General features: G+C 57.6%; 1 protein-coding gene across 1 annotated transcript; it reads right to left on the minus strand.

Moving 5' to 3' along the window:
• Nucleotides 1-1246: 1246 nt before the first annotated feature.
• Nucleotides 1247-26286, minus strand: HADHA (hydroxyacyl-CoA dehydrogenase trifunctional multienzyme complex subunit alpha). Its single transcript, XM_069728501.1, has 20 exons — nt 26044-26286; nt 18613-18654; nt 17725-17795; nt 16160-16293; nt 15926-16064; nt 15045-15164; nt 14868-14970; nt 14630-14752; nt 12482-12600; nt 12337-12393; nt 11973-12082; nt 11466-11600; nt 9902-10073; nt 8874-8960; nt 5298-5438; nt 3022-3090; nt 2747-2942; nt 2463-2577; nt 1933-2078; nt 1247-1676 (listed from the first exon to the last, which is right to left on the minus strand). Exons 1-20 carry the CDS (start codon nt 26093-26095, stop codon nt 1531-1533), a joined length of 2277 nt encoding a protein of 758 aa, XP_069584602.1. The 5' UTR covers nt 26096-26286; the 3' UTR covers nt 1247-1530.
• Between the last annotated feature and the right edge of the window lie 14 nt (nt 26287-26300).

The raw sequence follows: 26300 nt of genomic DNA on the forward strand, positions 1-26300 counted from the left end.
TACGAAAGTCGCACGGTGGGAGATGGGGGAGCGCATGTAGGTGACAGTATAGAAGTAACGTAATGACCAGAGCTGAAAAGGCAGAAGGTGAAGGGTGCAGCAGCAAATTTTAAGAAATTCCACAGCAGTTTTGCCCCCAGCGCAACAGGTGTCAGGGTCTGAGGGTGGGCACGGCTGCCGGAACATTAGAAGCTCTGGGGTTGGGAGCAGAAGAGAATCTGAGCGACTGACAAATGTGAAAGCATTGACAGCAGCGGCTCGTACAGTCCTTCCCATGAGCAGTAGTCATTGCCTACGGAAAAAAAAAAGGAAAAGTCTCCCCCAAAAAGAGCAGAGCCAAACAAAGCGAAGGCCATGACTGCCCAAAGAGGGTGAAGGGTTTTTGGTCTGATACCACAGAAGAATGACAGTGTCACAAATTAATGATAATCGTACTGCTGCTATAATAGAGGTCAGGGCGCGAAGAGCGGCGACAGGCAATAAAGGGTCAGGGTGCGCAGAGCGGCGACAGGCAATAAAGGGTCAGGGTGCGCAGAGCGGCGACAGGCAATAAAGGGTCTGGGTGCGCAGAGCGACGGCAGGAAAGGGTCAGGGCTCAGAGTGGCAACAGGCAAAAGAAAAAGGGTCAGGGTGCGCAGAGCGACGCAAGGCAATAAAGGGTCAGTGCGCGCAGAGCGGAGACAGGTAAAATGGACAGGGCGTGTAGAGCGACAACAGGAAAGGGTCAGGGCGTGCAGAGCGGAGACAGGCAAAATGGTCAGGGTGCGCAGTGTCAGTTTTGCAACTGTAAGGAGTCAGACTAGTCACAGCACAGTTAGAAAGCTTATACTCACCCCATGTCACTAGAGGAAGCCCCTACAATGGGCATCAAACTAGACCCATGTCACACTGGACCACTATGGCCTGGTGTGATGAATGCTGTGTGCCATCGCATGGACGGTGCGCTGCGTCACATCCCTGGGAAAGTGATATACAGGGACGCAGTATGGGAAGACGAGACTATACATCCAGGTGGTGAGAAGAAGAGATGTAAGTGATCGCCGGCTGCCGCAGGACTGGCCACAAGGTAGAGGCTGCAGCGATCGGTCCACATTAGTGGAAAGTTACCGTGATCCCCCAAACAGATGAAGCCTCGTTCTCACGTCACGTGTGACCCCCCTACCACACACACACGTATGCGCACACCCCAGTGTATACACACACACACACACACACAATCTAAAGAACTACATGGCTGCGACTCCGATCTCTGAAAACAGTTTATTGATGACATCCATGTGCCATGGAGGAATTGTTGCGCTGCTGCAGCGCCGTCTGCTCGTCCACAGGGGACATTAAAGAGTTAAAAAGTCTCTGAGCGTTAAGTGCAAAAAATTAAACTCTTCAGGAAAGCGTCAACATGGCGTGAACTCCGGGCCGATGTAGATCTAAGGCACGCGAGGCGATACAGACCGCCGCTGCTCCTCCGTACATTCTCCGGTCTCACGGTGCTCAGACACCGGGGCGCGGCCACTACCGGGGCGGCAGGGACTAGTGGTGGAACTTCTTGCTGGAGTCCTTGGCGTGATCCAGCAGCAGCTGGCAGGGGGTGAAGGGGCTCCCGTACACACCCTCGTACTTCCTCATCTTCTCCACAATGCGATTTGCCCCAAAAGCGTCGGTGTATCTGAAGGGACCTACGAGACGAGGAGAGGAGCGGTGTTAGCGAGCAAGAAACCGCAGAAAAGCCTGGAGGTGGACGCAACATAACGTAAAAAAATATATATATATATGTATATAGGTGAACAAAAGCCACGGAGGAATCAGACAGATGAAGAGCAGAACGGTGCTGGATATTCGTTGCTGCTCTGCGACGTTCTGTCATTAGTTCGGCCCCACGTGCGGAAACTCAGATCTTGTCGGGAGCCATCGACTCGTGGGCGATCCACTCACCTCCAAGACACGGCGGGAAGCCGAGCCCAAACACTGCTCCGATGTCGCCCTCCACAGGGTTACTGAGGATCCCCTCCTGCAGGCACAGGACGGCTTCATTCACAAAACGGGTGACCAGACGCATCTGGACGTCTTCATCGGAGGAGCTGCGTACCCAAAACGAGCAAGTTATGAGACACGCCTAGACACAAGTACACAAACTGACATATCACTCTGAAATTCCACTTGGAGGCGCCATTTCCAGCATTGAATGCAAACACTGGGGTAAGGGATAAATGACTGCTTGTGGCATTACTGGCCCTGACCATAATGCCAATAGTAGCCATCACACGGCCCGCAATGTGAGCCACAAGTAACGATGTCAATTTGTTTTTTCCCCCCTTGCACAACTTCAGTTTTTCATTTTTACGATCCATGCTTGCAGTCAGTGAATGAAAACGTTTGCGAGTGTAGAGATGGCTTATCCCAATGTGTCAGTGCGGATCTCCGAGGACGGGCGATGGACGCTCCCGGATCTACAGAGCACTTACACATCCGGTCTGGCCTGCAGCTTGTATTTCTCCAGGATCTCCTCGGCTCCGGAGTTCACAGTTCTTTCCTTCTGCCCCGGCTGGTACACGTAGAAACCCTTCCCAGATTTACGTCCTGAAAAAAGAATAAAACGTGCAAGTTTCAAGCCGAGGCAGATCTCCTAAATGTGCAGAGGCCCAATCAGCCTCTTCTGAAAAAGAAATGGCTGATAACAGGGAGCAACAGTTGGAGGGATGACCGAGTGTCCACATAGGCACTGCGAGATCCCCGACCAGTCACTCACCCAAAAATCCCTTCTGCACCAATGCCTTCAGGAAGTCAACGTTTCCTCCACCGAACCTCTCCCCGAAAGCCTTGCCCAGGTCCTCGGCCACATGGGCCGCCACGTCAATGCCCACCTCGTCAGCCAGAGTGGAGGCGCCCACTGGGAACCCAAAGCCAGTGGTGAGGGCATCCAGCTTCTTGGGAGCTACACCTTCCTAAAGTTGAGTAGAGACCCCGCTGATCAGGTGCATACCCCACAGATGATGTCCAAGTAGGTGCGGTGATGTCACTTACCTGCAGGACGCGCACAACCTCCGCCATCATAGGAGCCAAGCACCGGGTGGTGTAAAATCCTGGCCCGTCCTGTAAGAGGAGAGACAGGAGCCCCGTCACCGCACTATTACACCATGGGGAGGTAGAGGGTTACTGCACGGCAGCAGGGGCAGGTAGAGGGTTACTGCACGGCAGCAGGGGCAGGTAGAGGGTTACTGCACGGCAGCAGGGGCAGGTAGAGGGTTACTGCACGACTGCAGGGGCAGGTAGAGGGTTACTGCACGGCAGCAGGGGCAGGTAGAGGGTTACTGCACGACTGCAGGGGCAGGTAGAGGGTTACTGCACGGCTGCAGGGGCAGGTAGAGGGTTACTGCACGACTGCAGGGGCAGGTAGAGGGTTACTGCACGACTGCAGGGGCAGGTAGAGGGTTACTGCACGACTGCAGGGGCAGGTAGAGGGTTACTGCACGGCAGCAGGGGCAGGTAGAGGGTTACTGCACGACTGCAGGGGCAGGTAGAGGGTTACTGCACGACTGCAGGGGCAGGTAGAGGGTTACTGCACGGCAGCAGGGGCAGGTAGAGGGTTACTGCACGGCAGCAGGGGCAGGTAGAGGGTTACTGCACGGCAGCAGGGGCAGGTAGAGGGTTACTGCACGGCAGCAGGGGCAGGTAGAGGGTTACTGCACGGCAGCAGGGGCAGGTAGAGGGTTACTGCACGACTGCAGGGGCAGGTAGAGGGTTACTGCACGACTGCAGGGGCAGGTAGAGGGTTACTGCACGACTGCAGGGGCAGGTAGAGGGTTACTGCACGGCTGCAGGGGCAGGTAGAGGGTTACTGCACGACTGCAGGGGCAGGTAGAGGGTTACTGCACGACTGCAGGGGCAGGTAGAGGGTTACTGCACGGCTGCAGGGGCAGGTAGAGGGTTACTGCACGGCAGCAGGGGCAGGTAGAGGGTTACTGCACGGCAGCAGGGGCAGGTAGAGGGTTACTGCACGGCAGCAGGGGCAGGTAGAGGGTTACTGCACGGCAGCAGGGGCAGGTAGAGGGTTACTGCACGGCAGCAGGGGCAGGTAGAGGGTTACTGCACGGCTGCAGGGGGAGGTAGAGGGTTACTGCACGGCAGCAGGGGCAGGTAGAGGGTTACTGCACGGCTGCAGGGGGAGGTAGAGGGTTACTGCACGGCTGCAGGGGGAGGTAGAGGGTTACTGCACGGCTGCAGGGGGAGGTAGAGGGTTACTGCACGGCAGCAGGGGCAGGTAGAGGGTTACTGCACGGCAGCAGGGGGAGGTAGAGGGTTACTGCACGGCAGCAGGGGCAGGTAGAGGGTTACTGCACGGCAGCAGGGGCAGGTAGAGGGTTACTGCACGGCAGCAGGGGCAGGTAGAGGGTTACTGCACGGCAGCAGGGGGAGGTAGAGGGTTACTGCACGGCAGCAGGGGGAGGTAGAGGGTTACTGCACGGCAGCAGGGGGAGGTAGAGGGTTACTGCACGGCAGCAGGGGGAGGTAGAGGGTTACTGCACGGCAGCAGGGGCAGGTAGAGGGTTACTGCACGGCTGCAGGGGGAGGTAGAGGGTTACTGCACGGCTGCAGGGGGAGGTAGAGGGTTACTGCACGGCTGCAGGGGGAGGTAGAGGGTTACTGCACGGCAGCAGGGGGAGGTAGAGGGTTACTGCACGGCAGCAGGGGGAGGTAGAGGGTTACTGCAAGGCTGCAGGGGGAGGTAGAGGGTTACTGCACGGCAGCAGGGGGAGGTAGAGGGTTACTGCACGGCAGCAGGGGCAGGTAGAGGGTTACTGCACGGCAGCAGGGGCAGGTAGAGGGTTACTGCACGGCAGCAGGGGCAGGTAGAGGGTTACTGCACGGCAGCAGGGGGAGGTAGAGGGTTACTGCACGGCAGCAGGGGGAGGTAGAGGGTTACTGCACGGCAGCAGGGGGAGGTAGAGGGTTACTGCACGGCAGCAGGGGGAGGTAGAGGGTTACTGCACGGCAGCAGGGGCAGGTAGAGGGTTACTGCACGGCTGCAGGGGGAGGTAGAGGGTTACTGCACGGCTGCAGGGGGAGGTAGAGGGTTACTGCACGGCTGCAGGGGGAGGTAGAGGGTTACTGCACGGCAGCAGGGGGAGGTAGAGGGTTACTGCACGGCAGCAGGGGGAGGTAGAGGGTTACTGCAAGGCTGCAGGGGGAGGTAGAGGGTTACTGCACGGCAGCAGGGGGAGGTAGAGGGTTACTGCAGGCGCCTGGAGCTTACACCTGCTGGCCGATCTCAAATCTGTCCTCATTTCAGGGAAACTTACCTTGACCACAATGATGACCTTCCCCTGCTTGAGCCCAACGGCTACAGCCGAGGCGGCCGTGTCCTGAGACGTCTTATCTGTGGTGATGATTTCCAATAGCTGCATCTTATCCACAGGAGAGAAGTAGTGCATTCCTATAACCTGGAAGGAGAGGATAGGAGTTATACAAGCTGTCCAATACCAGTAATACTCTCAGTCTATAATTGCATGCTGGGAGTTGTACTTTAGATATAGGTGGAGATCTACTGTCTGAGAACAAATCTGTAAGACTCCTGCACATAGCCGGCTGTGCAGCGGTAGAGTCCATACAACTCCTGCACATAGCCGGCTGTACAGCTGTAGAGTCCATACAACTCCTGCACATAGCCGGCTGTACAGCTGTAGAGTCCATACAACTCCTGCACATAGCCGGCTGTACAGCTGTAGAGTCCATACAACTCCTGCACATAGCCGGCTGTGCAGCTGTAGAGTCCATACAACTCCTGCACATAGCCGGCTGTACAGCTGTAGAGTCCATACAACTCCTGCACATAGCCGGCTGTACAGCTGTAGAGTCCATACAACTCCTGCACATAGCCGGCTGTACAGCTGTAGAGTCCATACAACTCCTGCACATAGCCGGCTGTACAGCTGTAGAGTCCATACAACTCCTGCACATAGCCGGCTGTACAGCTGTAGAGTCCATACAACTCCTGCACATAGCCGGCTGTGCAGCTGTAGAGTCCATACAACTCCTGCACATAGCCGGCTGTACAGCTGTAGAGTCCATACAACTCCTGCACATAGCCGGCTGTACAGCTGTAGAGTCCATACAACTCCTGCACATAGCCGGCTGTACAGCTGTAGAGTCCATATAACTCCTGCACATAGCCGGCTGTACAGCTGTAGAGTCCATACAACTCCTGCACATAGCCGGCTGTACAGCTGTAGAGTCCATATAACTCCTGCACATAGCCGGCTGTACAGCTGTAGAGTCTATACAACTCCTGCACATAGCCGGCTGTAGAGTCCATACAACTCCTGCACATAGCCGGCTGTAGAGTCCATACAACTCCTGCACATAGCCGGCTGTACAGCTGTAGAGTCCATACAACTCCTGCACATAGCCGGCTGTACAGCTGTAGAGTCCATACAACTCCTGCACATAGCCGGCTGTAGAGTCCATACAACTCCTGCACATAGCCGGCTGTAGAGTCCATACAACTCCTGCACATAGCCGGCTGTACAGCTGTAGAGTCCATACAACTCCTGCACATAGCCGGCTGTACAGCTGTAGAGTCCATACAACTCCTGCACATAGCCGGCTGTAGAGTCCATACAACTCCTGCACATAGCCGGCTGTGCAGCGGTAGAGTCCATACAACTCCTGCACATAGCCGGCTGTACAGCTGTAGAGTCCATACAACTCCTGCACATAGCCGGCTGTACAGCTGTAGAGTCCATACAACTCCTGCACATAGCCGGCTGTACAGCTGTAGAGTCTATACAACTCCTGCACATAGCCGGCTGTACAGCTGTAGAGTCCATACAACTCCTGCACATAGCCGGCTGTACAGCTGTAGAGTCCATACAACTCCTGCACATAGCCGGCTGTACAGCTGTAGAGTCTATACAACTCCTGCACATAGCCGGCTGTACAGCTGTAGAGTCTATACAACTCCTGGACATGGCCGGCTGTACAGCTGTAGAGTCTATACAACTCCTGGACATAGCCGGCTGTACAGCTGTAGAGTCCATATAACTCCTGCACATAGCCGGCTGTACAGCTGTAGAGTCTATACAACTCCTGCACATAGCCGGCTGTACAGCTGTAGAGTCTATACAACTCCTGGACATGGCCGGCTGTACAGCTGTAGAGTCTATACAACTCCTGCACATAGCCGGCTGTACAGCTGTGGAGTCCATACAACTCCTGCACATAGCCGGCTGTAGAGTCCATACAACTCCTGCACATAGCCGGCTGTACAGCTGTAGAGTCCATACAACTCCTGCACATAGCCGGCTGTACAGCTGTAGAGTCCATATAACTCCTGCACATAGCCGGCTGTACAGCTGTAGAGTCTATACAACTCCTGCACATAGCCGGCTGTACAGCTGTAGAGTCTATACAACTCCTGCACATAGCCGGCTGTACAGCTGTAGAGTCCATATAACTCCTGCACATAGCCGGCTGTACAGCTGTAGAGTCTATACAACTCCTGGACATGGCCGGCTGTACAGCTGTAGAGTCTATACAACTCCTGCACATAGCCGGCTGTACAGCGGTAGAGTCCATACAACTCCTGCACATAGCCGGCTGTACAGCTGTAGAGTCCATACAACTCCTGCACATAGCCGGCTGTAGAGTCCATACAACTCCTGCACATAGCCGGCTGTACAGCTGTGGAGTCTATACAACTCCTGCACATAGCCGGCTGTGCAGCGGTAGAGTCCATACAACTCCTGCACATAGCCGGCTGTACAGCTGTAGAGTCCATACAACTCCTGCACATAGCCGACTGTACAGCTGTGGAGTCCATACAACTCCTGCACATAGCCGGCTGTACAGCTGTAGAGTCTATACAACTCCTGCACATAGCCGGCTGTACAGCTGTAGAGTCCATACAACTCCTGCACATAGCCGGCTGTACAGCTGTAGAGTCTATACAACTCCTGCACATAGCCGGCTGTACAGCTGTAGAGTCCATACAACTCCTGCACATAGCCGGCTGTACAGCTGTAGAGTCCATATAACTCCTGCACATAGCCGGCTGTACAGCTGTAGAGTCTATACAACTCCTGCACATAGCCGGCTGTACAGCTGTAGAGTCCATACAACTCCTGCACATAGCCGGCTGTACAGCTGTAGAGTCCATACAACTCCTGCACATAGCCGGCTGTACAGCTGTAGAGTCCATACAACTCCTGCACATAGCCGGCTGTACAGCTGTAGAGTCCATACAACTCCTGCACATAGCCGGCTGTACAGCTGTAGAGTCCATACAACTCCTGCACATAGCCGGCTGTACAGCTGTAGAGTCCATACAACTCCTGCACATAGCCGGCTGTACAGCTGTAGAGTCCATACAACTCCTGCACATAGCCGGCTGTGCAGCGGTAGAGTCCATACAACTCCTGCACATAGCCGGCTGTACAGCTGTAGAGTCCATACAACTCCTGCACATAGCCGGCTGTACAGCTGTAGAGTCCATACAACTCCTGCACATAGCCGGCTGTACAGCTGTAGAGTCCATACAACTCCTGCACATAGCCGGCTGTACAGCTGTAGAGTCCATACAACTCCTGCACATAGCCGGCTGTACAGCTGTGGAGTCCATACAACTCCTGCACATAGCCGGCTGTACAGCTGTAGAGTCCATACAACTCCTGCACATAGCCGGCTGTACAGCTGTAGAGTCCATACAACTCCTGCACATAGCCGGCTGTACAGCTGTGGAGTCCATACAACTCCTGCACATAGCCGTCTGACTATGGGAGCTAAAATTTAATGAACGGGTGGAGATGAAGCTTGGAGATACTCAATGTGACCACCAAACAAGTTAAAAAAAAAAAAAAAAAAAAATCATCATTGCTTACCTTGTCTGGTCTCTTACTGACAGCAGCAATCTGAGAGATTGGGAGTGCAGACGTGTTACTGGCGAATATACAGTGCGGAGGGATGACCTGGAGGAGCAGAACTGTATCAGTGTCATCTAGTCATTGATTTTTTTTTTTTTTCCCACCCCCCTCCTTTCACACAGAATCGGTCTAGAGGGACAAGAGCGAACTCGCCTTGCAGGAGAATTACATATCTTAACATAGGCAAGGTGAGGTTACATATGTCTGAGAAGTGACAAAATAATTAAAATCCCTTTTAAGCCAGGATAGCCGGTGAACAAACAATTAAGGCAGAACATCTGCTGTGGGAACGGATATGAAGTTTGGTGCTTATCTGAGTAGAGGAGGAGTAGTAGGCTCCTCTCCAGCCGCTATGATGAAAGAACTTCCCCAGGCTTTATGTTTCCGATGGAAAGTTATGAATATTGGGGTTTGTATTAATCAGATATTAACGGGACATAAATGTTCAATTTCAAGACTAAATAGAGGAAGAATATGCATATTTTTTCATAACTGTGACACCTGTCTATAAGCCCCAAATCAGTAGTAGCCAGCTGGAAACGTGGCATAGCGGTTAGCGATATATGAAAAGGTAAAATCCTGATAAAAACATGGTAGCGATCTTGAACTTCTGCAATCGTCAGGAATGAAGGTATCGTGAATGTTAGGAATATCAATTTCCAAAAACTGAATCCACATCCCATGACTAGCCCTGTTGTGAGGTGCGTGGGTGTAACTTTGGTGCTGATATAAGGACAAGGTGAAGTATGATGTGCTCAGTGCTGAGGAAGATTATTGGCAATAGTCCCGGTCTCCTCTGTTAATAGTGGGCCAACCGTCTAATTATCCTGAAGATAGGGGGCAGCATAGAGCAGTTTGTGACAAATATAAGTAACATCGGGGTGGTTCAGTGCGACCCGTGGCTGCGAATTTTGAGATAGAATATTTTATTACAGAATGAGCAGAGTTGTGTCTGTGCCATGAACAGAATGGGAGCAGGTACTTACGGCTTCCACCTCCTGCAGGACTTTGTGTTTAATCTTCAGGTCCTCAAACACTGCCTCTATCACCATGTCACTGCCCCCAAACCCTCCGTAATCCAGCTGACCGGTCAGGTTACTCATGATGCTGTCCCGCTCAAATGAGGTCACACTCTTCTTCTTTACCTTGTCATTCAGGCTGCGGGAGGAAAGAGAAGTCAGAGGATGATACTAAACCTACTTTTCACAGCTGTACATGGCCGGCCGTGCCCCGGTAGTGCCAGTGCTACAGCTGTACATAGCCGCCAGTGCTACAGCTGTACATAGCCGGCCGTGCCTCTGTAGTGCCGGTGCTACAGCTGTAGTCGGCCGTGCCCCGGTAGTGCCAGTGCTACAGCTGTACATAGCCGGCCATGCCCCGGTAGTGCCAGTGCTACAGCTGTACATAGCCGCCAGTGCTACAGCTGTACATAGCCGGCCGTGCCTCTGTAGTGCCGGTGCTACAGCTGTAGTCGGCCGTGCCCCGGTAGTGCCAGTGCTACAGCTGTACATAGCCGGCTGTGCCATTGTAGTGCCAGTGCTACAGCTGTACATAGCCGGCCATGCCCCGGTAGTGCCAGTGCTACAGCTGTACCCCTGTAGTGCCAGTGCTACAGCTGAACATAGCCGGCTGTGCTCCTGTAGTGCCACTGCTACAGTTGTACATAGCCGTCCGTGCCCCTGTAGTGCCAGTGCTACAGCTGAACATAGCCGGCTGTGCTCCTGTAGTGCCACTGCTACAGTTGTACATAGCCGTCCGTGCCCCTGTAGTGCCACTGCTACAGTTGTACATAGCCGTCCGTGCCCCGGTAGTGCCAGTGCTACAGCTGTACATAGCCGGCCGTGACCCTGTAGTGCCAGTGCTACAGCTGTACATAGCCGGCCGTGAACCTGTAGTGCCAGTGCTACAGCTGTACATAGCCGGCCGTGCCCCTGTAGTGCCGGTGCTACAGCTGTACATAGCCGGCCATGCCCCGGTAGTGCCAGTGCTACAGCTGTACATAGCCGGCTGTGCCGTTGTAGTGCCAGTGCTACAGCTGTACATAGCCGGCTGTGCCGTTGTAGGGCCAGTGCTACAGCTGTAAATAGCCGGCTGTGCCGCTGTAGTGCCCATGTTCCAGCTGTACATAGCCGGCTGTGCCGTTGTAGTGCCAGTGCTACAGCTGTAAATAGCCGGCTGTGCCGTTGTAGGGCCAGTGCTACAGCTGTAAATAAGCTGGCTGTGCCGCTGTAGTGCCCATGTTCCAGCTGTACATAGCCGGCTGTGCCGCTGTAGTGCCCATGTTCCAGCTGTACATAGCCGGCTGTGCCGCTGTAGTGCCCATGTTCCAGCTGTATACATGAGCGTCAGACATCTGTTTTCTTACCGTTGTGCCCGGTTTGGTACATTTTACCTGCAGTATCAGTAGTGAGATTAGGCCGCGCTTTTACGCAGTTTTTGCAGCACTCGTTGTGCTGTAGCTAATGGGACGTGTAGTTCATCATGACAGTGAGAATCAGGACGCCGCCTTCACTGACTCCATTCACTGACAGCAATCAGCCGTGTCCTCACCCTTTGAACACCTGCTGCTGTCCTCGGCCCAGACCTTCCACCGTCGTGTCTTTCAGGATCGTCTTAAGACCTTTATCCACCGAGACCTGTGCAATTCCGGCCCCCATCAGCCCGGCGCCGAGGATCGCCAGGGTCCTGCAAGAAGAAGAGCCGGGGGAATGAAGAGCTGGGGCAGATAACAGGGTTTGGGGTGAGGCGTTACAGACCCCTCTATGCCTCCGTGTACGAGCCACCAGCCATGTGCGACCCCCTGGGAGTGCAGTGCTGCAGTATGTGCGGGCGCTACAGAGGATCACTTACGGCCTCAATACAGTATGCAGATCTCAGGATATGGTCTTAAAGGAACAGCGCACCAATAAAAAATAGTAAGTAATAACCGCCCATGACACTCCTGGAAGAGTCATAAAATCCTGCAGAGGGCACAGGGGTTACCGGGCCTGGTCCGCCCCATAAACCTGATCACAAGATCCCTTCAAGACAGACAACAGATTGCCGAGATCCACTCACTTGACCTCCCTCTGCGGAGACCCAAACTTGTTCTTCTTGCACTGGACCTGGCCGTGGTAGAGGCCGATGAGCGCCCGGGACTCGCTGGTCATGCCCAGTTCACCAAACCTCTGCCAGGAAAAGAGGAGTCAGAGACATGAAGGTAAGGATACGATACAGATCGCGGGGGCAGGTGGTCCATCCCCGCTGCGAGCCCATCCACGCTGCGAGCCCATCCACGCTGCGAGCCCATCCCTGCTGCCAATCTTGTGATAGAGGTTTATAGTATTTTAAGCCCTAAATTCCTCCTGCACCAAGTGATGCAATAGCACAATGATGCCACTAGGTGGCGCCCCACCAGACTCTCCACGATACACAGACACACCTGAGACTCTGCCAGGTATCCGGCCTCCGGGCCTTGCTCCACGCCGGCCTTCACCACCTGTGAGGAGACATCGGGAGAACAAGTCATGCGATGGGACCCCCAGTGCGGCCGCTCCCCTGTATAACTGGTAAGGACGCCCCAGTACCTCAATGATTTTCAAGGGGGCTGGATACAAGCCCTTCGTCTGTTTCATCACTTTCTTCTCCACCATCTTATACACTTGTTGTCTTACGAATGGGACGGACATGACGTAGTCTGTGATCTCTGGAATAAAGAAGGCGACGGGGTGAGGAGCGAGTCACAGATTTCTCCGTGTGAAGGAGACGAGGTCCCCGGATCCCACCCAGCGGCAGCGCATCAATGTCCTAGAATATTCCTATAAAGTGGTCCCCCAAAGATTGCAAGTGACTCCCTATATAAAGGATAGGGGATAATGTGCTGATCACTGGGGGTCCAACTGCAGAGACCCCCAGAGATGCTGAGAACCAGCATGGATGTGTGCGCTCAGCATCAGCACCATTCAGCGCACCGCCAATTCTGGGATCCACCATGAATGGAGGGAGGGTCAGCAACGTAAACTCTGCTGGATCAAGCAGTCAGACCCACAGCGATCAGAGTTATCCTATAAATAATGAATAGCCGGCCGTGCCCTGGTAGTGCCAGTGCTACAGCTGTACATAGCCGCCGAGCCCCGGTAGTGCGAGTGCTACAGCTGTACATAGCCGACCGTGCCCCGGTAGTGCCAGTGCTACAGCTGTACATAGCCGCCGAGCCCCGGTAGTGCCAGTGCTACAGCTGTACATAGCCGACCGTGCCCCGGTAGTGCCAGTGCTACAGCTGTACATAGCCGGCCATGCCCCGGTAGTGCCAGTGCTACAGCTGTACATAGCCGCCGAGCCCCGGTAGTGCGAGTGCTACAGCTGTACATAGCCGACCGTGCCCCGGTAGTGCCAGTGCTACAGCTGTACATAGCCGCCGAGCCCCGGTAGTGCCAGTGCTACAGCTGTACATAGCCGACCGTGCCCCGGTAGTGCCAGTGCTACAGCTGTACATAGCCGGCCGTGCCCCGGTAGTGCCAGTGCTACAGCTGTACATAGCCGGCCGTGCCCCGGTAGTGCCAGTGCTACAGCTGTACATAGCCGGCCGTGCCCCGGTAGTGCCAGTGCTACAGTTGTACATAGCCGGCCATGCCCCGGTAGTGCCAGTGCTACAGTTGTACATAGCCGGCCATGCCCCGGTAGTGCCAGTGCTACAGCTGTACATAGCCGGCCATGCCCCGGTAGTGCCAGTGCTACAGTTGTACATAGCCGGCCATGCCCCGGTAGTGCCAGTGCTACAGCTGTACATAGCCGGCCATGCCCCGGTAGTGCCAGTGCTACAGCTGTACATAGCCGGCCGTGCCCCGGTAGTGCCAGTGCTACAGCTGTACATAGCCGGCCGTGCCCCGGTAGTGCCAGTGCTACAGCTGTACATAGCCGGCCGTGCCCCGGTAGTGCCAGTGCTACAGCTGTACATAGCCGGCCATGCCCCGGTAGTGCCAGTGCTACAGCTGTACATAGCCGGCCGTGCCCCGGTAGTGCCAGTGCTACAGCTGTACATAGCCGGCCGTGCCCCGGTAGTGCCAGTGCTACAGCTGTACATAGCCGGCCGTGCCCCGGTAGTGCCAGTGCTACAGCTGTACATAGCCGGCCGTGCCCCGGTAGTGCCAGTGCTACAGCTGTACATAGCCGGCCGTGCCCCGGTAGTGCCAGTGCTACAGCTGTACATAGCCGGCCATGCCCTGGTAGTGCCAGTGCTACAGCTGTACATAGCCGGCCATGCCCGGTAGTGCCAGTGCTACAGCTGTACATAGCCGGCCATGCCCCGGTAGTGCCAGTGCTACAGCTGTACATAGCCGGCCGTGCCCCGGTAGTGCCAGTGCTACAGCTGTACATAGCCGGCCGTGCCCCGGTAGTGCCAGTGCTACAGCTGTACATAGCCGGCCGTGCCCCGGTAGTGCCAGTGCTACAGCTGTACATAGCCGGCCATGCCCTGGTAGTGCCAGTGCTACAGCTGTACATAGCCGGCCATGCCCGGTAGTGCCAGTGCTACAGCTGTACATAGCCGGCCATGCCCCGGTAGTGCCAGTGCTACAGCTGTACATAGCCGGCCGTGCCCCGGTAGTGCCAGTGCTACAGCTGTACATACCCAGTTTTCATCAGGCTCCCATGGAAAGCAATGGGAGCGCCGCAATCACCTTGTGAGGTGGGGGTGGGATGTACAGAAGACAAAACAAACCGGTGGAGACACCTACTTGCCATCAGCCCCTTCGGCTTCTTCAGGGAGATCTTCTTGTCGGCGATGTCTCGGGCGTAGCTGACAGCCACCTCCTCCAGATACTCCATGGTTCGCTCCTCAGGGCTCTTCAGGCCGGGACCTGTCGGGTACAGAAGACATTCAGCTCGTCCGTCAGCTTCCTCATTCCCTGCGTCTTATCAGGATCCGGGTGACGGTAATAAGAAAGGGGCGTCTAACGGCTCCGCGGCCCTCACCCAGGGGGTCCACCAGCTGGTCCACCAGACCCATCCTCTTGGCCCGGTCAGCACGGATGTTCTTGCCGGTCAGCATCATATCGAAGGAAGATGGAAGACCCAACTGCAGGAGAAAAGAGGAGATGAGAACTGGACCCATCAGAGGAGCAGGCGGGGGTCTCATCAGGGGTCACTCACCATCTTAGGGAGCCTCTGTGTGCCCCCCGCCCCGGGCAGCAGACCCAACAGCACCTCCGGGGTCCCCAGGACAGTCTTCTTATCCTTCGTAGCCACACGGTACTGGCAGGCGATGGCCACCTGGACACGGAACATGACGCGTGAAATCTCTGCTTGCTGTCATTCAACCCCCCACAACTGGGTACCAAAGCTCCGGCCCCCTCCCTCCACCAAGCACACACCTCCAGCCCCCTCCCTCCCCAGGCACGCACCTCCAGCCCCTTCCCTCCCCAGGCACGCACCTCCAGCCCCTTCCCTCCCCAGGCACGCACCTCCAGCCCCCTCCCTCCCCAGGCACGCACCTCCAGCCCCCTCCCTCCCCAGGCACGCACCTCCAGCCCCTTCCCTCCCCAGGCACGCACCTCCAGCCCCCTCCCTCCCCAGGCACGCACCTCCAGCCCCTTCCCTCCCCAGGCACGCACCTCCAGCCCCTTCCCTCCCCAGGCACGCACCTCCAGCCCCTTCCCTCCCCAGGCACGCACCTCCAGCCCCTTCCCTCCCCAGGCACGCACCTCCAGCCCCCTCCCTCCCCAGGCACGCACCTCCAGCCCCCTCCCTCCCCAGGCACGCACCTCCAGCCCCTTCCCTCCCCAGGCACGCACCTCCAGCCCCCTCCCTCCCCAGGCACGCACCTCCAGCCCCTTCCCTCCCCAGGCACGCACCTCCAGCCCCCTCCCTCCCCAGGCACGCACCTCCAGCCCCTTCCCTCCCCAGGCACGCACCTCCAGCCCCCTCCCTCCCCAGGCACGCAACTCCAGCCCCCTCCCTCCCCAGGCACGCACCTCCAGCCCCCTCCCTCCCCAGGCACGCACCTCCAGCCCCTTCCCTCCCCAGGCACGCACCTCCAGCCCCCCGCCCAGGCAGGAGCCATTGATTGCAGCCACGATGGGTTTCGGGGACTTCTCCAGCTTCTCGAACATCTTCTGTCCGGACTGTGAGAGCAGGGTCACCTCCTGGGGCGTCGTACACGCCTCGATCATGCTGGGGGGAGAGGAGTCATGTCTGAACTGCTCAGAGCACACGAACCACAAGCAGGAAGGGGTTAAGCGCCCGGGTTATTGCACGGTATCACTCACTTGATGTCGGCGCCGGCGATGAAGCAGCCGGGTTTGGCGGAGATGAGGACGGCGCTCTTCACCGCGTCATTCGCCCAAATCTCGTTCATCACATCGCCGAACTCGCTCTGCAGCTGCCGGGACAACGTGTTCACCTGTAGGGGGCAGAGGCGAGAGGTCGGGTGACCACGGCACAAGTACACAAGCCCCGAGCAGGGAGGTCCGGTGACCGCGGCACAAGTACACAAGCCCCGAGCAGGGAGGTCCGGTGACCGCGGCACAAGTACACAAGCCCCGAGCAGGGAGGTCCAGTGACAGCGGCACAAGTACACAAGCCCCGAGCAGGGAGGTCCGGTGACCGCGGCACAAGTACACAAGCCCCGAGCAGGGAGGTCCGGTGACCGCGGCACAAGTACACAAGCCCCGAGCAGGGAGGTCCAGTGACAGCGACACAAGTACACAATCCCCGAGCAGGGAGGTCCGGTGACTGCGGCACAAGCACACACGCCCCGAGCAGGGAGGTCCGGTGACTGCGGCACAAGCACACACGCCCCGAGCAGGGAGGTCCGGTGAATGCGGCACAAGCACACACGCCCCGAGCAGGGAGGTCCGGTGACCGTGGCACAAGTACACAAGCCCCGAGCAGGGAGGTCCAGTGACAGCGGCACAAGTACACAAGCCCCGAGCAGGGAGGTCCGGTGAATGCGGCACAAGCACACACGCCCCGAGCAGGGAGGTCCGGTGACCGCGGCACAAGCACACAAGTCCCGAGCAGAGAGGTCTGGTGAATGCGGCACAAGCACACAAGCCCCGAGCAGGGAGGTCCGGTGACCGCGGCACAAGCACACAAGCCCCGAGCAGGGAGGTCCGGTGAATGCGGCACAAGCACACACGCCCCGAGCAGGGAGGTCCGGTGACCGCGGCACAAGCACACAAGCCCCGAGCAGGGAGGTCTGGTGAATGCGGCACAAGCACACAAGCCCCGAGCAGGGAGGTCCGGTGACCACGGCACAAGCACACAAGCCCCGAGCAGGGAGGTCCGGTGACAGCGGCACAAGTACACAAGCCCCGAGCAGGGAGGTCCAGTGACAGCGGCACAAGTGCACAAGCCCCGAGCAGGGAGGTCCGGTGACTGCGGCACAAGTACACAAGCCCAGAGCAGCGAGGTCCAGTGACAGCGACAAGCACACACGCCCCGAGCAGGGAGGTCCGGTGACCGCGGCACAAACACACACGCCCCGAGCAGGGAGGTCCAGTGAAAGCGGCACAAGTACACACTCCCCGAGCAGGGAGGTCCGGTGACCGCGACACAAGTACACGCCCCGAGCAGGGAGGTCCGGTGACCGCGGCACAAGCACACACGCCCCAAGCAGGGAGGTCTGGTAACTGCGGCACAAGCACACAACCCACGAGCAGGGAGGTCTGGTGACCGCAGCACAAGCACACAACCCACGAGCAGGGAGGTCCGGTGACCACGGCACAAGCACCGGACAGGGAGGTCCGGTGACCACGGCACGAGCACACACGCCCCGAGCAGGGCCTATTCCCAGGTATATCATTTGTTCTGGAGAGAACTAGGAACGAACCTTAGAGTTTGGGGTGTTGAATCGGACAACGGCGACATCTTTTTTCACCTCGTAGTTCACGTGAGTCCTTGCTGCAAAGAGAGAAACAGATGAAATCTGGAACCGTAACACTGAACGGAAGACCACAAATAGTAGAAGTGTGGGGGTCCGACTGCCAGCATCACAACTGATCAATACAGCAGGTCACCAACATGTTCAATTACATCCCAGAGCTGCACTCACTGTTCTGCTGGTGCAGTCACGGTGTACATACATACGAGCATTCTTTTTACCAAAGGGGCGTGTCTCTAGAGTACACTGCTGTATTATCCTGTGAGCACCTCCCCGTCGATGTACTTCTCTCCCTCTGTTCTAACTGGTACGTCTGAACTATCTCCTAATCTGGAATACCCACTGCACCCCAGAATCCCAGGTACTTCTCTCCCTTTGTTCTAACTGATTTCTCCCGAATATCCCCCATCCTCTGAACTTCCACGCCTCAACAAGTCAGACTATCCACCAGCCTCGGATCCTTCAGACGGAACCTAAAAACCCATCTCTTCAAGAAAGCCTACAATAACAATTCTACCGCCTCACCGCCGCCAGAGCTGCTGCACTCCCGACCTTCTGTCTCTTCCCCACTATCCCATAGAATGTAAGTCCGCAAGGACGGGGTCCTCTCCCCTCTGTACCGGTCTGTCACTGTAAATTAGTTTACTGTAAACAATATCTATAACTCTGTATGTAACCCCTTCTCATGTACAGCACCACGGAATTAATGACGCTATAGAAATAATAATAAAAAGACAAATGCAGCAGTGAATATAAAGGTTCGGATCTCTGGATCTGTATGGAGAGTGGGAATAATGTGGGAGCAGGAGCTGCGCTCTGACAGGCGACGTTACTTACACAGAATGGCGGAAGACATGGAGAAAGATCTGGATGTGAAACCTGCAAAACAGAAAGATGTTATAGAAGCTTCTCCTCCGCGCTCGGTGCAGTCACCGCTCCCTGATCTGTGCCCCGGTCAGTCCCCATCATCCTCCACGCTCGGTGCAGTCACCGCTCCCTGATCTGTGCCCCGGTCAGTCCCCATCATCCTCCACGCTCGGTGCAGTCACCGCTCCCTGATCTATGCCCCGGTCAGTCCCCATCATCCTCCACGCTCGGTGCAGTCACCGCTCCCTGATCTGTGCCCCGGTCAGTCCCCATCATCCTCCACGCTCAGTGCAGTCACCACTCCCTGATCTGTGCCCCGGTCAGTCCCCATCATCCTCCGCGCTCGGTGCAGTCACCGCTCCCTGATCTATGCCCCGGTCAGTCCCCATCATCCTCCACGCTCAGTGCAGTCACCGCTCCCTGATCTGTGCCCCGGTCAGTCCCCATCATCCTCCGCGCTCGGTGCAGTCACCGCTCCCTGATCTATGCCCCGGTCAGTCCCCATCATCCTCCACGCTCGGTGCAGTCACCGCTCCCTGATCTATGCCCCGGTCAGTCCCCATCATCCTCCGCGCTCGGTGCAGTCACCGCTCCCTGATCTGTGCCCCGGTCAGTCCCCATCATCCTCCGCGCTCGGTGCAGTCACCGCTCCCTGATCTATGCCCCGGTCAGTCCCCATCATCCTCCGCGCTCGGTGCAGTCACCGCTCCCTGGTCTGTGCCCCGGTCAGTCCCCATCATCCTCCGCGCTCGGTGCAGTCACCGCTCCCTGATCTATGCCCCGGTCAGTCCCCATCATCCTCCACGCTCGGTGCAGTCACCGCTCCCTGATCTATGCCCCGGTCAGTCCCCATCATCCTCCACGCTCGGTGCAGTCACCGCTCCCTGATCTGTGCCCCGGTCAGTCCCCATCATCCTCCGCGCTCGGTGCAGTCACCGCTCCCTGATCTGTGCCCCGGTCAGTCCCCATCATCCTCCACGCTCGGTGCAGTCACCGCTCCCTGATCTGTGCCCCGGTCAGTCCCCATCATCCTCCGCGCTCGGTGCAGTCACCGCTCCCTGATCTATGCCCCGGTCAGTCCCCATCATCCTCCGCGCTCGGTGCAGTCACCGCTCCCTGATCTGTGCCCCGGTCAGTCCCCATCATCCTCCGCGCTCGGTGCAGTCACCGCTCCCTGATCTGTGCCCCGGTCAGTCCCCATCATCCTCCACGCTCGGTGCAGTCACCGCTCCCTGATCTATGCCCCGGTCAGTCCTCATCACCCTCCGCGCTCGGTGCAGTCACCGCTCCCTGATCTGTGCCCCGGTCAGTCCCCATCATCCTCCGCGCTCGGTGCAGTCACCGCTCCCTGATCTAAGCCCCGGTCAGTCCCCATCATCCTCCGCGCTCGGTGCAGTCACCGCTCCCTGGTCTATGCCCCGGTCAGTCCCCATCATCCTCCGCGCTCGGTGCAGTCACCGCTCCCTGATCTATGCCCCGGTCAGTCCTCATCATCCTCCGCGCTCGGTGCAGTCACCGCTCCCTGATCTATGCCCCGGTCAGTCCTCATTATCCTCCGCGCTCAGTGCAGTCACCGCTCCCTGGTCTATGCCCCGGTCAGTCCCCATCATCCTCCGCGCTCAGTGCAGTCACCGCTCCCTGATCTAAGCCCCGGTCAGTCCCCATCATCCTCCGCGCTCAGTGCAGTCACCGCTCCCTGATCTAAGCCCCGGTCAGTCCCCATCATCCTCCGCGCTCGGTGCAGTCACCGCTCCCTGATCTATGCCCCGGTCAGTCCCCATCATCCTCCGCGCTCAGTGCAGTCACCGCTCCCTGATCTATGCCCCGGTCAGTCCCCATCATCCTCCGCACAGTCACCGCTCCCTGATCTATGCCCCGGTCAGTCCCCATCATCCTCCGCGCTCGGTGCAGTCACCGCTCCCTGATCTATGCCCCGGTCAGTCCCCATCATCCTCCGCGCTCGGTGCAGTCACCGCTCCCTGATCTGTGCCCCGGTCAGTCCTCATCACCCTCCGCGCTCGGTGCAGTCACCGCTCCCTGATCTGTGCCCCGGTCAGTCCCCATCATCCTCCGCGCTCGGTGCAGTCACCGCTCCCTGATCTAAGCCCCGGTCAGTCCCCATCATCCTCCGCGCTCGGTGCAGTCACCGCTCCCTGGTCTATGCCCCGGTCAGTCCCCATCATCCTCCGCGCTCGGTGCAGTCACCGCTCCCTGATCTATGCCCCGGTCAGTCCCCATCATCCTCCGCGCTCGGTGCAGTCACCGCTCCCTGATCTATGCCCCGGTCAGTCCTCATCATCCTCCGCGCTCGGTGCAGTCACCGCTCCCTGATCTATGCCCCGGTCAGTCCTCATCATCCTCCGCGCTCAGTGCAGTCACCGCTCCCTGGTCTATGCCCCGGTCAGTCCCCATCATCCTCCGCGCTCAGTGCAGTCACCGCTCCCTGATCTAAGCCCCGGTCAGTCCCCATCATCCTCCGCGCTCAGTGCAGTCACCGCTCCCTGATCTATGCCCCGGTCAGTCCCCATCATCCTCCGCGCTGGGTGCAGTCACCGCTCCCTGATCCGTGCCCCGGTCAGTCCCCATCATCCTCCGCGCTCGGTGCAGTCACCGCTCCCTGATCTGTGCTCCGGTCAGTCCCCATCATCCTCCGCGCTGGGTGCAGTCACCGCTCCCTGATCCATGCCCCGGTCAGTCCCCATCATCCTCCGCGCTCGGTGCAGTCACCGCTCCCTGATCTATGCCCCGGTCAGTCCCCATCATCCTCCGCGCTCGGTGCAGTCACCGCTCCCTGATCTATGCCCCGGTCAGTCCCCATCATCCTCCGCGCTCAGTGCAGTCACCGCTCCCTGATCTATGCCCCGGTCAGTCCCCATCATCCTCCGCGCTCGGTGCAGTCACCGCTCCCTGGTCTGTGCCCCGGTCAGTCCCCATCATCCTCCGCGCTCGGTGCAGTCACCGCTCCCTGATCTGTGCTCCGGTCAGTCCCCATCATCCTCCGCGCTCGGTGCAGTCACCGCTCCCTGATCCATGCCCCGGTCAGTCCCCATCATCCTCCGCGCTCGGTGCAGTCACCGCTCCCTGATCCATGCCCCGGTCAGTCCCCATCATCCTCCGCGCTCGGTGCAGTCACCGCTCCCTGATCCATGCCCCGGTCAGTCCCCATCATCCTCCGCGCTCGGTGCAGTCACCGCTCCCTGGTCTATGCCCCGGTCAGTCCCCATCATCCTCCGCGCTCGGTGCAGTCACCGCTCCCTGATCTATGCTCCGGTCAGTCCCCATCATCTCCACGCTCAGTGCAGTCACCGCTCCCTGGTCTATGCCCCGGTCAGTCCCCATCATCCTCCGCGCTCGGTGCAGTCACCGCTCCCTGATCTCCTGATCTATGCCCCGGTCAGTCCCCATGATCCTCCGCGCTCGGTGCAGTCACCGCTCCCTGGTCTATGCCCCGGTCAGTCCCCATCATCCTCCACGCTCGGTGCAGTCACCGCTCCCTGATCTATGCCCCGGTCAGTCCCCATCATCCTCTGCGCTCGGTGCAGTCACCGCTCCCTGATCTATGCCCCGGTCAGTCCCCATCATCCTCCGCACTCGGTGCAGTCACCGCTCCCTGGTCTATGCCCCGGTCAGTCCCCATCATCCTCCGCGCTCGGTGCAGTCACCGCTCCCTGATCTGTGCGCCGGTCAGTCCCCATCATCCTCCGCGCTCGGTGCAGTCACCGCTCCCTGATCTATGCCCCGGTCAGTCCTCATCATCCTCCGTGCTCGGTGCAGTCACCGCTCCCTGATCTATGCCCGGTCAGTCCCCATCATCCTCCGCGCTCGGTGCAGTCACCGCTCCCTGATCTATGCCCGGTCAGTCCCCATCATCCTCCGCGCTCGGTGCAGTCACCGCTCCCTGATCTCCTGATCTATGCCCCTGTCAGTCCCCATCATCCTCCGCGCTCGGTGCAGTCACCGCTCCCTGATCTATGCCCGGTCAGTCCCCATCATCCTCCGCGCTCGGTGCAGTCACCGCTCCCTGATCTCCTGATCTATGCCCCGGTCAGCCCCCATCATCCTCCGCGCTCGGTGCAGTCACCGCTCCCTGGTCTATGCCCCGGTCAGTCCCCATCATCCTCCGTGCTCGGTGCAGTCACCGCTCCCTGACCTATGCCCCGGTCAGTCCCCGCTCCCTGATCTATGCCCCGATCAGTCCCCATCATCCTCCTCGCTCAGTGCAGTCACCGCTCCCTGGTCTATACCCCGGTCAGTCCCCATCATCCTCCGCACTCGGTGCAGTCACCGCCCCCTGATCTGTGCCCCGGTCAGTCCCCATTATCCTCCGCGCTGGGTGCAATCACCGCTCCCTGATCTATGCCCCGGTCAGTCCCCATCATCCTCCGCGCTCGGTGCAGTCACCGCTCCCTGATCTGTGCCCCGGTCAGTCCCCATCATCCTCCGCGCTCAGTGCAGTCACCGCTTTCTGATCTATGCCCCGGTCAGTCCCATCATCCTCCGCGCTCGGTGCAGTCACCGCTTTCTGATCTATGCCCCGGTCAGTCCCCATCATCCTCCGCGCTCGGTTCAGTCACCGCTTTCTGATCTATGCCCCGGTCAGTCCCCATCATCCTCCGCGCTCGGTTCAGTCACCGCTCCCTCATCTATGCCCCGGTCAGTCCCCATCATCCTCCGCGCTCGGTTCAGTCACCGCTCCCTCATCTATGCCCCGGTCAGTCCCCATCATCCTCCGCGCTCGGTTCAGTCACCGCTCCCTCATCTATGCCCCGGTCAGTCCCCATCATCCTCCATGCTCAGTGCAGTCACTGCTCCCTGGTCGTATATCAGGTCTATGAGACAGATACATGAAGCAGCCATCACTGCCAGCAGGGGGCGCACCACCTCAGATGGCAGGGAGCCTGTAGATGTCCGCTGCGCTGCCCCCAGTCCCGGCTGTACTCTGCCCGCTGTCACACAGCACGTGACGCACACAGCTGTACTATGCCCTGGAGGGCACAGCAGAGCCGATAACACTGGGGAGGCAGGAGGGGCGCGCCATGTGAGAAGCAGGACCTTTCCCCTACATACAGGAGCAGACGCCGGGCTCAGCGCCAGGAGATCGCCCCCTGCAGCCAAACATCAGCACACACACTGAAGCCAAGGAGAAGGCAGGGGCAGAGAAGAGGGGCTCAGTGGTCACACAACATGGGGGGTTGGGGCTCGGCGATCACACAACATGGGGGGTTGGGGAACGGTGATCACACAACATGGGGGGGTTGGGGAACAGTGGTCACACAACATGGGGCTCAGTGGTCCTGAGCTGGAGATTCTTCGTCTGATTCTGTACTATAGTTTTAGGCCGGTGAGTAAAGTGCAGGAAAGTAATGACAGTTCTCAAAGGGAAGTGATTATAGTTCTTAATAGTTGCCTGCAGGGGGCAGGAGAGCTCCTGCCACTGACCATGTACCAAGGTCACAAGAGGAGAGAAGGGGACACTACCCCCATCATGTCACCAGTGGAGTCACAGGTCTGATCCTCTGCTTGGTCCAGATGCTGGGAGTTGTAGTCAGCCGGTCAGGAGACGCTGCTAATACTGCCACTAACTGGATTACAGGGAATCTGTCAGCAGCTTGTGTAATCAGACAACAGCATGATGTCAGGGCAGAGACGCTGATTCCAGACATGTGTCACTTACAGTGGGTACGGAAATTATTCAGACCCCTGTAAATTTTTCACTCTTTGTTTCAATGCAGCCATTTGATAAATTCTATAAAGTTCATTTTCTCTCATTAATGTACAGTCTGCCCCCATCTACACTGAAAAAAAAAAAACAAATGTAATAATTTTTGCAAATGTATTAAGAAAGAAAAACTGAACTATCCCATGGTCATAAATCTTCAGCCCCTTTGCTCAGTATTGGGTAGAAGCCCCTTTTGAGCTAGTACGGCCATGAGTCTTCTTGGGAATGATGCAAGTTTTTCACCCCTGGATTTGGGGATCCTCGGCCATTCTTCCTGGCAGATCCTCTCCAGTTCCGTCAGGTTGGATGGTGAACGTTGGTGGACGTCATTTTCAGGTCTCTCCAGAAATGCTCAGTTGGGTTTAGGTCAGGGTTCTGACTGGGCCGGACAGGAATGGTCACAGAGATGTTCTCATGCCACTCCTTTGTTATTTTAGCTGTGTGCTTAGGGTCATTGTCTTGTTGGAAGGTGAACCCTCGGCCAAGTCTGAGGCCCAGAGCACTCCGGAAGAGGTTTTCATCCAGGATATCTCTGTACTTGGCCGCATTCATGTTTCCTTCAATGACAACCAGTCGCCCTGTCCCTGCAGCTGACAAACACCCCCATAGCATGATGCTGCCTCCACCATGTTTCACTGTGGGGATTGTATTGGGCAGGTGATGAGCAGTGCCTGGTTTTCTCCACACATACCGCTTAGAATTATCACCATAAAGGTCTATCTTCCTCTCATCAGACCAGAGAATCTTATTTCTCATAGTCTAGGAGTCCTTCATGTGTTTTTTTTAGCAAACTCTATGCGGTTTTCATATGTCTTGCACTGAGGAGAGGCTTCCGTCAGTCCACTCTGCCATAAAGGCCTGACTGGTGGAGGCTGCAGTGATAGTTGACTTTGTGGAATGAAGGAGGAGAACCATCTCAAGGAGGATCACAAGAAAATGGACAGCATGGGACTTACATATGAGAGTCTGAGCAAAGGGGCAGAAGACTTTCCTTACCCACTGTACGTTTCTGGGTGCAGCCGTTGTAATGGAATCAGTTTTCTCTGCTACAGAGCTCAGAATACTGAGCCGTCTAACCCCGCCCCCACACCACTGATTGGCTGCTTCCTGTGTACACTATCAGTGGTGGGGTGTGGTTGGACCAGGAGGCACAGGACACCTAGCCCTGCAGTGATAATCTCCTGATGATAAAACACTGATTGACTAGAAACGGCAGCACACAGCCCAGTAAGCGACATGTCTGGAATCAGGGTCTCTGCCCCAACATGATGCTGCCCTCAGGAAAACCATCTAGGACACCGATCATCACCACTAATCCTATCAGTTCTAACATGCACAGATCCTATGACAACCCTTCCGGTCATCTCATCAGATCCCAGCGACAGTGAGGGATGAATCCCTGAGTCCCAATGGCACTGCTGGAGAGGACGCAACAGGAAGAGTTGTCATAGGGCGCTCATGGATGCCACCTTCCCAGCATTCTCTGCAGGGGGCGCCATGGAGGGACCTATGTGGAGTAGTGTACACAGCCCTCCTGCAGAGCAATGTATCCCCACACCCGGCTGTATCAGAGCCCCCAGTGATGAGGCAATGGTGACTGCCGGGCAGAAGGCTGTGTAGTCGGGTGACAGGACTGATGCTATGTGATGTCATGGCGCCGCCGTCCCCTGTGCCCCCCGTACCTGAGCTCCCGCCCAGCCGGGCCAGCGCTCCCACGCTCCTCACAGCCGCCATGTTGTCCTGGGTGACACTGAGGGGCCGCGAGCTGCCGCCGGGCGTCCTCCTATCAGCGGCCGGGGTGTCCGCCGCACTGCCTGACCCAAAGTGCCTGATAGAAGCCGGAGCGACAAACCCGCGTAACGCGGCGATAACGGATGGTGGGAGCCGCGCCCGCTCCCCACTGCTCCGTGCAGGGCGTTATGCCCTCTGCGGAGACGGC

The sequence above is a fragment of the Ranitomeya imitator genome, chromosome 5 (genome assembly GCF_032444005.1).
Source record: "Ranitomeya imitator isolate aRanImi1 chromosome 5, aRanImi1.pri, whole genome shotgun sequence".
Taxonomy (NCBI): domain Eukaryota; kingdom Metazoa; phylum Chordata; class Amphibia; order Anura; family Dendrobatidae; genus Ranitomeya; species Ranitomeya imitator.

What these genes read in the sequence shown, in the direction of transcription:
- HADHA (XM_069728501.1), bottom strand. Translation starts at nt 26,095, where the DNA reads ATGGCGGCTGTGAGGAGCGTGGGAGCGCTGGCCCGGCTGGGCGGGAGC. An exon ending in ATCGCCGGCGCCGACATCAA is followed by an intron (nt 16,065 to 16,159) that starts GTGAGTGATACC and finishes CTCTCCCCCCAG; the next exon opens with CATGATCGAGGCGTGTACGA. An exon ending in CTTCCCGCCGTGTCTTGGAG is followed by an intron (nt 1,677 to 1,932) that starts GTGAGTGGATCG and finishes CTCGTCTCGTAG; the next exon opens with GTCCCTTCAGATACACCGAC.